We start from the raw sequence: 11,905 nt of genomic DNA on the forward strand, positions 1-11,905 counted from the left end.
GTCTACACAGTCACACGTGTGGACTCGTCTCCCTTTTGGGGACAAAATGGAGGTCCCCATGAGGGGAATCATTAATTTTAGGGTGAAGACTTGGTTAGGTTAAGGGTTAGGGTTAGGCATGTGTTGGTTTTGGTTAAGGTTAGGATAAGTCTCCAGGAAATGCATGTAAGTCAATGTAATGTCCCCTGAAGTGATGTATACATGGTATGTGTGTGTGTGTGAGACTTTTGTGTTTCTGCCCCTGCCATTCCAAGCACAAGCTACCCTGCAGTATACAAAGTCATTCAAAGGTGGCGTTTGTTATCATTACAGGCTGTAACAAAATGTGATTATTCGGTATAGATTCATTCAACCATCCAACATTATATCTAAGTTACTAAAACCATGAGTGTGTTAACATAAAATGTAGTGGCAGAGATTTGGCTAAGAAGTTTGTTGTTAAAAACATATCACATTTCCAGCTTCTAAAATTCGAAGATTTGCTGCTTTTGCTTCAAAATATAAAAAAATATGGACATGTTTTTTTATTTTTATTCTGCAATAAGTACTTTACTCCTAAAACTTTAACTACATTACACATTCGTACAAAATACTTTTACTTAAGTTTGATTCTCGATGCAGTACTTTATTGATAACATATAACATTGGACAATATAAACGTAGTAGTCCTTTAACAGATGATTAGAGATTAGACTGTCTCAGTTAAATGAGTTTAAAAGTCAGATCCTGCTGTTTCACCTGTTGTCGTCACTACACAGATGGAGTACGCATGCGCAGTATGGTCTGCATCTTCACTTGGAAATTATATTTTATTACTACGATATGTTTTGTTCTCCATCAAACTAGCAGCTGTTAGTCAGCACTGCACCGGAAGTATCTAATTCTTTTTTCAAAACAAATGTTAAGCTAACATAACAAAGTTTAAAAATGACATTTTCTCATTGTAAAACTTTAAGTTACTTATAATTTACTATACTTGAGTGGTTTGTACTTATTCTACACTAAATTACAAAGGGACATCTTTTTTGTTGTTGATTTAGATTTTCATATAAAATATATATATTTTATTTTGAAAGTCTACGCCGGAAGCTGATAGCCGTACGTCAGGAAACTTGTAGCTCGTCTGTCGGCTGTCAGTTGGGGTCGGAGAGAAGCGCAAGATGTCAGGCGTCTAAACCTCGGAACATACGGGACAAACTGGGCTTTTAAATCACACTGGACCGCCCTGAAATGAAGTCTGGGTGAGTGAAATTCAATGTAGTATAAAACCTTCATAAGCCTCCCAGTTTTCAAACCACACCGTGTTTACAAGCGGGGCTTACTGATGGCTGTTTTCACCGTAGAAAAAACGGTATTCTAACGATAACTGCCAATTCAAATCTCATATATTCAAACCGTCAATATTTTTCAAATTTAAACGGCTGTTTTATTTTTTCGGTGGCGTTTTTAAAGGTAGAAATTATTTTAAGAAATACGATGTTTTGGGGTGTGCTTGAGAAAATAAACTGTTACATTTACAGGGAAATCTACAATAAATGAGCAGTAATTAGCTGCTGATTGCTTGTATCAGCATCCATGCATCAGATGTAGGCCAGCTCAGATGAATTATTCATTCATGTAGTTCATTTTCAATATTGTTATGTTAAGAAAATGAATAATGTGTGTAGGCGGGCAGTCGTGTAAAGTAACTAAGTACATTTACTCAAGTGCTGTACTTAAGTATCATTTTGAGGTACTTGTACTTTCCATTTTCTGCTACTTATACTTGTAGTCCACTACATTTATTTGACGCTTGTAGTAAAATGTAACTTAATACGTGTGTTTATATGATATATATTTAGGTCTAATTTACTCAGTACTTTCCAAAATATGCTCCATATTGACTTAGGCCTATTACAACATAAACAACTCATGTATTTAAAAACAGGATAATATCATGTTTTATTATAATGTAAATCATGTATAAGAGGCATTCTGCACTATCAGTACTGTTGATGCTTGAGTACACTTAGCTGATCATTCTTCTGTACTTTTACTTAACTAACATTTGCAACACAGGATTTATACTTGCAATGGAGTAATTTAAGACTGTGGTATTAGTACTTTCACTTAGGTAAACGATCTGAGTACTTCTTCCACCACTAGGCGGAAGATATCCAGATATACTATATATATATATATGTTGTGTTATTGTTGGTGTAGTTTGAGTACTAGCAGCAGTCAGTAGAGCAGTCAATAGTAAGACTATAAGAAGCTCTGAGGTAATCTGTTGTGGAGGGAGGTGGGCGGAGCTACAGGTGAACCACACCTGCAGAGGCCAACATACAGGTAGATCCTCTTAGAAACCTACAACTGAACAGTGGTGTGAAGTAACTAAGTACATTTACTCAAGTACTGTACTGCGTATATACACTTCAATACTGTAGACATGACTACGGGAGCAATTTAGGGTTCAGTATTCTGCCAAATGACACTTCTACATGTTAACTGCAGCGGCTGGGATCAAACACTGATTCGTACACTCCCATTTACCCCCTGAGCCACAGCTGCCTCATGTTGCTTTGTATTAGTAAATAGTTACTCTAATATTTTGGCTTTACAGTAGCTGTGTCTGCCTTTAATTACTATCACAACAATAAGGATATAAGACCAAGACATTTGTAATCTATCATGTATTTTGATCTCAATCCTACAAATAATATCCTGTAGATATGAATTCAGTGTAAAGTGTTATTTCCAATAATCATGTTTTATTTCCTCTTATTCTCTCTCCAGTGATAACAACCAGACGGAGGAAGTTAAAGGAGCCATGTTGACCAAGAGAGTCCGGTCGGAGTACATGAAGAAGTTCAGGGATCCTAAGTGGGAGACGTTTTCCAAATGTTACGAGGACTCAGTGAAGTACCGCCTGACCCGGAGAGTCATGGAGCATTCCCACAAGTCCTGGTTCTTTGAGGGCTGGGACAACAGCTCCGAGTCCAGCGGCTGGTCCACGCCCAGGCCCAGCAGGAACAGAATCGCCCCTCTGTCCCTCCCAAAGCAGAAGATATCCAGTCCTGGGACACAACTGCCGTCTGAGGACAGGGAGACGGAGGGGGGCGGCGGGGAGACGGTCGTTGACGCTGCTCCAGCTACAGGTGAGGAGACTGACACCACTACTGACATTCATTTATACAACCGATTAGCTGTTTTTATCATTGTGACGGGGTTCTCTTTGTCCGTCCGTAAACATAGGCGTAGTTGCTTGATTCAAGCTCAAAAAGTTGTATTTATAACGACAACAAAATATATACTGTTTGACCAGAATAACAGAATAAATGAAATAAACAAAATTAGGTTTTCTCTCACTTCCACTAGCTGTTGCCTTCGCTGCAACAATATCCAGATGGCAGTCCAGGGCCAACACCGGTATCAAGCAACCGACACATATTCTCTTATTCCAGCTGAGTTGATTCCTAAATATATATATATTTTTCCTCTTGATCGAATAAATCGACACGTTTAAAACTCCTATAAACAACACATTCATAGATCATAAGGTCAGTCTGAGTTCAGGCTTTCAGTCAAACGTTACTATATTTGGGGGAAACTAAATATAAGAAATAAAAGAGCTGCTTGTCATCTTTTTAATCAATTCAATTAATTATCAAAACTATTTCTGGTTTTCTTTCTGTCCATTATTTATTCGATTAATTGACTCATTTTTGCAGCTCTGTCTGGCAAAGAAAACAATGTATTAATCTTAGAACTTTAGTGCCTACTTTGAACATTATCAGGTATTTTGCAAATCAAAATACATTCACGTCAAATATTTTGAGTTTGATGCCTATTAGCAAATGTCAGCATGCTAACAACTTGACTCAGATGGTGACAGTAGTGCATTTTGTTTTATTTAGCTGGTGCTTTTATCCAAAGCCACAATAAGTGCCATAAACCATAAAGAAACCAACTCAGATCAGCAAGCAACCTGCAGGCACATTACCTTAAAGGTGGGGTAGGTACGTTTGAGAAACCGGCTCGAGATACACTTTGTTGTATTCCATGAATGCTCTTAACTTCCCGATAGCAAAGAATATCTGAAGTGCTTTGACAAAAAATCCATTACAACATGTCATCCGTGGAAGCCGTGGCGCTGTAAAAAGCACGACCAATCATCTGAGCCGGCCCGGCTAAAGTAACTGGATGGCCTACCTGCCTGTCAGCCTTCCATCTGGGCACAAACTGATCTCGTGCCCTCATTGGTCATGTGCGCGTTCGTGTGTGTGTTGGAGGAGGGGCTCTGTGAGGAAGTGGCAGATTTTCTCCGGCTGTGTATTTTCAAATTCTAGCGCGCTCGAGCTGCTTTCTCCAAAATGACCGACCCCACCTTTAACATTCAAACGTTTGTAAGTTCTGGTGCTTGAGCTTCAAATGAGCTAAACATCAGCATGTAAGCATTACTAATCTAAGGACGTTTAGCATTAAGCTGTAAGCATTCTCTCCTATAATTAAACGATTAACTAGAAACAAATGATAGAATAATGAAAAGAATAGTCAGTTGCAGCCATGCTCACTTCATCATTTTGAGTTCAGGTGTTCTAAAACTCTGATGCATTAAACCAACAACATAATGTCCTGTTTCTATTCGCTCTCCTCTGTTTTTTTGTCTCGCTTCCAGAAATATTTTTGGGCTAGTCCCCCAGACCCCCGGGAGGAGTGTGTTTGTGCTCCTGTGTGAGCGTCACTCTGACAGTGTGAGGGCCAGAGGCGGCTTTACCTCCAGAGACGTGAAGCTAAAAATATGTGGACTGAAAGTTCAGTGATCAGAGGAGGCTGCTTCCTCCTGTTCAGACTCTGAGCTCAGAAACACCTTCTGTGTCTCCGCTCTGTGGCTTTCCTTTCAAACACAAGAGATTCTGGGAACCAGCTCTGCCTTCCACCGCCACAAGAGACGGCCTATTTACTAAATAGACAAGAACATTGTGCCGGCTATATCTCCATCGATTACGGCCGCTCTGAGGCTAAACTTCGCTCATTGATGTGACGCGTATAAATAATAAAGTCTGTACTGAACTTGACGTTTTAAGGATATTTAATATTGTAAATCAAAACAATAAACAAACAGAATCATACAAAAGCTCAGCCCCATTGTCATTCTACCAAACCTCCACATACACCAGGTGCCCTAAATACCTTTAACCACCATGTGACCATCACCGGAAACAACCCATTACAAGTGTGTGAGAATCTTTGTTGGGCCGAGGTGTGTTTATGAATGTTCACAGTTGGTCACCTATTATGCAAAATCCTCTTCTTCATGTCTCTTCTACATCAACACGTGTCCCCTCTTCTTCATGTCTCTTCTACATCAACATGTGTCCCCTCTTCTTCATGTCTCTTCTTCATCAACATGTGTCCCCTCTTCTTCATGTGTCTTCTACATCAACATGTGTCCCCTCTTCTTCATGTCTCTTCTACATCAACATGTGTCCCCTCTTCCTCATGTCTCTTCTTCATCAACATGTGTCCCCTCTTCTCCGTGTCTCTTCTACATCAACATGTGTCCCCTCTTCTCCGTGTCTCTTCTACATCAACATGTGTCCCCTCTTCTTCATGTCTCTTCTACATCAACATGTGTCCCCTCTTCTCCATGTCTCTTCTACATCAACATGTGTCCCCTCTTCTTCATGTCTCTTCTACATCAACACGTGTCCCCTCTTCTTCATGTCTCTTCTACATCAACACGTGTCCCCTCTTCTTCATGTCTCTTCTACATCAACACGTGTCCCCTCTTCTTCATGTCTCTTCTACATCAACATGTGTCCCCTCTTCTCCATGTCTCTTCTACATCAACATGTGTCCCCTCTTCTTCATGTCTCTTCTACATCAATCATGTGTCCCCCTTCTTCTTCCATGTCTCTTCTACATCAACATGTGTCCCCCTCTTCTTCATGTCTCTTCTACATCAACATGTGTCCCCTCTTCTTCATGTCTCTTCTACATCAACATGTGTCCCCTCTTCTTCATGTCTCTTCTACATCAACATGTGTCCCCTCTTCTTCATGTCTCTTCTACATCAACATGTGTCCCCTCTTCCTCATGTCTCTTCTTCATCAACATGTGTCCCCTCTTCTTCATGTCTCTTCTACATCAACATGTGTCCCCTCTTCTTCATGTCTCTTCTACATCAACATGTGTCCCCTCTTCTTCATGTCTCTTCTACATCAACATGTGTCCCCTCTTCTTCATGTCTCTTCTACATCAACATGTGTCCCCTCTTCTTCATGTCTCTTCTACATCAACATGTGTCCCCTCTTCTTCATGTCTCTTCTACATCAACATGTGTCCCCTCTTCTTCATGTCTCTTCTACATCAACATGTGTCCCCTCTTCTTCATGTCTCTTCTACATCAACATGTGTCCCCTCTGTGGAAAGAGACTCTGAAAGTTTCAGGAACAAAGATTCTCTCTCTTTTTGATCCATTTCTATAAAAACATGTCTGAAAATGAGCTGATCAGATTTTGGCCACTTTATGATGTCATAACAATTTTTTGTCTTGAGTAACCATTAGCCAATCACCAACCAAGGTTAACCACCTTATCACCTGAATCTCCTCCTAGAGCACCATTGAGTTCTTTGTAACCAAATCTCACAGAAACAGAGGGGATTATGGGTAATGCTGCAATGATCTGTTTGGTGTTTCAGCCAATCAGAGACAGGCTCTGTATATATCTGAGACCTGTGATATATTGATGAGAAACAGCATAATAGAGGACCTTTAAAGTGCTCTGAGGTTGGTAAAACGTTTGCTCTGTATCTTCAGCAGCGGTTGTAGTAAACGGTGTGAATGGATCCAGCTCGTTGTCTCCAGACACCAGCGGCCCCTCAGAGGTGGAGTCCCCGTCAGACCCCGGCCCCGCTGACACCACCTCTTCTGACGGGGAGCCGGTCCTCCCGCCGCCCAGGAGACGCCTCCGCCGCCGAACCCCCCGCTCAGAGACCCCCCACCGGGACAGCTCCCTGGAGGAGAAGCCCGCCGTGCTCAGGAAACCCCCGAGAGCCAAGAGCACCCCGGCCCTCTGCAGCAAGGAGAGCCTGAGAGCGTCCGGAAGACTGGACTGGAGCGAGAGACAGGGGGAGGAACGTAGGGCGAGGAACAACGTGAGTGTTTGTCCATGAAAGCACTGGTTTTTCCAATTTGCTCAACACAATAATGACGTAGCACATACATGACAAATACATGATTACAAAGAAAACAAACAAAAAGACAAAACACAACAAAAACAGCTCAGTCTCAAACAAACATACATGGAGGTGGTGACAGGAGATTCATGAGGTTCCTTTAACAATAACAGCCGACAATTCAGGTCCAAGAGAATGTAGTATAAAGTAAGGAACCGGTCAGATTTGGCATGAAACAACATTTGTGAGATATTCCAGGCGACTGAAAGCACTTCTAAACTCTGAGTCACAACGTATTGAAGCGAGCTGGAGGATACGGCAACAGGAGCTTCACTTTCTTTATCAGGATGCTCCTAAGCTCTAGCATTGGCTATTCTTCCTCTGCTCCACACATACAGTCAAACTAGGTCTGTGCAATTAATCGTATTTTAATCTCGATTACGATTTTGGCTTGCAACGATTACGAAAACAACGTAATCGAAATAAAACGATTTTTTTTTTTACTGTGTTTTCTGTTGAATTATATTTAAAGTTCAAGGGAATCAACTGTTAAAAACATACTGTTCACATTTTCTTTTTCAATAAATGGATGTTTTCAAAGTAAATGGATAATCGTTTTTAATAATCGTGATATCAATTATTGACCCACTAATCGTGATTATGATTTTTGCCATAATCGAGCAGCCCGAAGTCAAACGCACCTTTACACACTATAGCCACATAAACAATAATAAACATAAACTAACAGAAGACCTCATTTCAAACACGAATCGAAAAGCAACAAAAAATACGGTAAACACGAAACTAACAATTAAGCAATTCCTCAAGATGTCATAATACACTAGTACAAATTAATATTCATCCATAACAAACAAAACTACTTGATTGAAATTAACTTTATTTTTTAGACACTTCTTTACAAGCAGGAGAACTCAGCTTTCTCATTTCAATATACAGTCGCACGCTATGAGGAATGAAAAGCCTCAAACGACTGCATTTACCATCAACACTGATTTGACATACACTTTAAAGGCAGCAGAATTCCCTTTAAGTAAGATTTTGATTGCAGGATTTCTAGTGGAACACGTTTACCATGTTTTACTAATACTTACTCACTTTTGTTTTTAAAAGTTAACAAAAAACATCACGTTAAAGGCCTTCACTGCTGGTTACTGAAGTTAGCTGTAGCCTTGGTCTTCAAAGTAACTTCTGTCTGAAGATGTGTTGTTTCCAGTCTTTCATGGTATCTGTTGTTTAAAGGGAAATTATGAAATACCGTTACAAGCCTTATTTCAGTTGGTCTCTTAGGCTTACTCCTGTCCTGGTGATGTTCTTGTAAAATGTTATTTCAAAAGAGGAACAACAAAACAGAATGGTAATTGTTTTAGGCGATCGTCACTTGACATTTCTCTGATTTCCCACTTCGAATAAAAGACGAAATAGTTTTTATACAGAAATAAATGTGCACAGAGTTAGGATGTGAGATGCCCTGAGTCCAGGTGAGTTTCAGAGCAGCTTCACAGGACACCAGAGAAGTGAAGCTGGGTCACCTGAGACTCTTGCTCTCATTAATAATAAAACTCCGGTGTGCTTTTCGTAAACGTCTCCCCCTCCTCCATCTCTCTGGTTTCTCCCCTCAGAGCCGCACGTCTGACGCCTGCGTACAGACCACCCGGCGGGCGTCCGATAAGAAGAACTCGAACCCTGAGCGGCGCCGCGCTCGATCCGCCGACCTGGAGAAGACGAGGCGCTCGCAGCTGAGCGTGGCGGGCGACCGCTGGGTGACGGAGTACATGCGCTGCTTCTCCGCCCGGCTCAGGTAGAAAAGAAGACTCTGAAAACCACGTTCCCTTTCTGAAGAGCAAACATCAGACTCTCTGAGCACCATGAGGTCTCAGTGCAGAGGAGTCACTGAGAGAGAAGCTCTGCTGTCAGGGGGAACACACTGAATTTAGACTGTCATTTCTTCGTTAAACACTCACACTCTGAATCTACGGTATATTCAAGATTCAAGGCTTTTATTCTCATGTGAGCTGCAGTGTAGATATGACAATGAAACTCTGAGGTCACAGGCTCCTCCTACAGAGCAACACAATAACACAGATACAATAGTGCAAGTAAATAACAACATTGAATATAGTAGAAATAGTGCAGAATAGTCTATAAGTCATTGGAATATTGATATATATGAGTTGCAAACAGATGGATGTTCTTTCATCGGTAAACACTCACACAATCTGAATCTACGGTATATATTGTCCTTTACTTGCAGGTTGTGTAATCTTAAATCTAAAAGACATTGAACAAACTATGAAACATGACGGGCACTAGAGAGTACACTCTTTGGAGTGGGGTTTAGACATGAAGTGAATCCACATTGACATTAAGTACGGCTCACATAAGAGACATTTATATTAGGGCTGTGCGATTATGGCAAAAATCATAATCACGATTATTTTGGTCAATAATTGATATCACGATTATTAAATACGATTATTCATTAACTTTGAAAACATCCATTTATTGAACTTTAAAACAAATACAAATAATCATTTCAACAGTATGTTTCTAACTGCTAATCACCCTGAACGTATAATTCAACTGAAAAACCAATACAAAAATAAATTATACATTTATATATACATTTAAATAAATATCAAAATAATATATACCAATATATATTTTGGAGCGCACTTCCACAAGATACTACATATATATAAATATGATAAATACAAATAAATTAGATCAAATATGTTCACAACCTAGCAAAGCTAAATAATTGTTTTTTTCGATTGTGTTGTTTTCGTAATTGTGGCAGGCCAACATCGTAATTGCGATTAAAATGTGATTAATTGCTCAGCCCTAATTTATATAATACAACATTTTTATATAATACAAAAAAAAATGTTTTTACCAAATACCTCCATTTTGGGATGAATAATGTAGACTCGTCACGCTTTCAGAAAAAGGTCACATAAGAATTTTGATAAATAATCATCTTTAAAGTGGAAGTAAAGGCGAATAAGAGAACTGCCAGAACAGCTGGGTTGAATTAAGAAAAAAACTGTAACTCTTTCTTAAAAGACACAATACAATAATACGATATCAGAAATGTAATTCTATCTACTCTCCTATCACGGTATTGTTAAAATGTGTCCTAAAAACACTACAGCTCCACTACAACCTCTTTCCGCTTCTTTAAACATCTTTAAACTATGTATTTTAATTACTAAGTCAATATTTCCTAAATGAAATGCACTCTATAGATAGTTTGCGGTAGTATGCCCTCTGCTGTCCCCTCCCTGTCATGTTTACAGGACTCACTGATAAACCCTGGGCTGAGTCTTGACTGTTCTACTTAAAATGTCCTTATTTATGATTCATTGGAAGAAAAAGTCTTTAAATGTGTGTGTGTTTCACCTGGCAGCCGTGAAACAACCTGAACTGATGGACTGAAGGATATGTTGCTGTAGACGCTGTTTGATAATGAGCAAACATCAGAGAATTCATGATTTACAAGCTTTCTTTAAAGAAATCACGGATCACCGTTTGAATGTATTTATTTATGAGCACGCATGTCTCCGCTGTTCTCTCGCAGTGTGTGTGTGTGTGTGTGTGTGTGTGTGTGTGTGTGTGTGTGTGTGTGTGTGTGTGTGTGTGTGTGTGTGTGTGTGTGTGTGTGTGTGTGTGTGTGTGTGTGTGTGTGTGTGTGTGTGTGTGTGTGTGTGTGTGTGTGTGTGTGTGTGTGTGTGTGTGTGTGTGTGTGTTTTAAACTCTTAAGGCAGCAGAAACGGACCAAACTAAAGTATTTTTTATATTTGACTATTTTGGATCTCAAGTGTAGATTAGGATAAACTACATAGAAACAAGATTTTATCAAATAGAATATTAAAAGTATTTTCTGAGGAGAAACTAGATTCAAGATGCGCTGCCTTTATTATAACCTCTTGTTTAAATGTGTTTCTCTTCATTAAGATTTAAATTAGGAATAATGGTGCTTTCTCTTTTACGGCAGAGACAAAACCTAACCCTCTTCATTCAATAAAGATTAAATATATCGTATAGATTAAATTATGAGGTATTAGCTCAACTTCTTGTGGGTGATGATGCAAAAATAAACACTTAATTCAATTTATTTTACTTTAGTCAACATTTTACATCATAAATATGTAAGAATAATAACAATGCCACTATAATATAATGTCATAAATAATAAATACACGTAATAAACAAGTCGTAAAGGCACTATGTCCAACTAAAACTGTAGTTATTCATTCATCCCTTTCTTTAAAAAAGAGACACACACTCAGACACACACACACAGAGAGAGAGACACACACACACACACTCAGACACAAACACACACTCAGACACACACACACAGACACACACTCACAGACACACACACACAGAGAGAGAGACGCACGCACACACACACACACACAGAGAGAGAGAGACACACACACACACTCAGACACACACAGACACGCAAACACAGACAGACACACACACACAGAGAGACACACACACACACACACAGACACACACACACAGAGAGAGAGACACACACACACACACACTCAGACACACATAGACACGCAAACACAGACACACACACAGAGAGACACACACACACACACACACACACACACACACTATATACACACAATAAGTATTTTTTTAAATAACAAATAATTATTTACTTTGGCTTGAATTCAGTTTTATCAATAATAACTTAAATATA

At 39.6% G+C, this 11,905-nt stretch overlaps 1 protein-coding gene across 2 annotated transcripts; it reads left to right on the plus strand.

Moving 5' to 3' along the window:
- The first annotated feature begins 1,121 nt into the window (after window positions 1-1,121).
- ccsapa (centriole, cilia and spindle-associated protein a) lies at window positions 1,122-11,484 on the plus strand. 2 transcript variants are annotated; one of them, XM_034230077.1, is made up of 4 exons: window positions 1,122-1,241; window positions 2,776-3,137; window positions 6,803-7,140; window positions 8,802-11,484. In XM_034230077.1, exons 1-4 carry the CDS (start codon window positions 1,231-1,233, stop codon window positions 8,982-8,984), a joined length of 894 nt encoding a protein of 297 aa, XP_034085968.1. In that variant the 5' UTR covers window positions 1,122-1,230; the 3' UTR covers window positions 8,985-11,484. The 2 variants fall into 2 exon arrangements, with proteins under 2 accessions (XP_034085968.1, XP_034085969.1); XM_034230078.1 differs by having other exon boundaries at window positions 6,806-7,140.
- The last annotated feature ends 421 nt before the right edge of the window (window positions 11,485-11,905 follow it).

This window comes from Gymnodraco acuticeps, unplaced genomic scaffold (genome assembly GCF_902827175.1).
Source record: "Gymnodraco acuticeps unplaced genomic scaffold, fGymAcu1.1, whole genome shotgun sequence".
NCBI classification, from domain to species: Eukaryota; Metazoa; Chordata; class Actinopteri; order Perciformes; family Bathydraconidae; genus Gymnodraco; species Gymnodraco acuticeps.

What these genes read in the sequence shown, in the direction of transcription:
- ccsapa (XM_034230077.1), top strand. An exon ending in TGACGCTGCTCCAGCTACAG is followed by an intron (nt 3,138 to 6,802) that starts GTGAGGAGACTG and finishes CTGTATCTTCAG; the next exon opens with CAGCGGTTGTAGTAAACGGT. An exon ending in AACGTAGGGCGAGGAACAAC is followed by an intron (nt 7,141 to 8,801) that starts GTGAGTGTTTGT and finishes TTCTCCCCTCAG; the next exon opens with AGCCGCACGTCTGACGCCTG.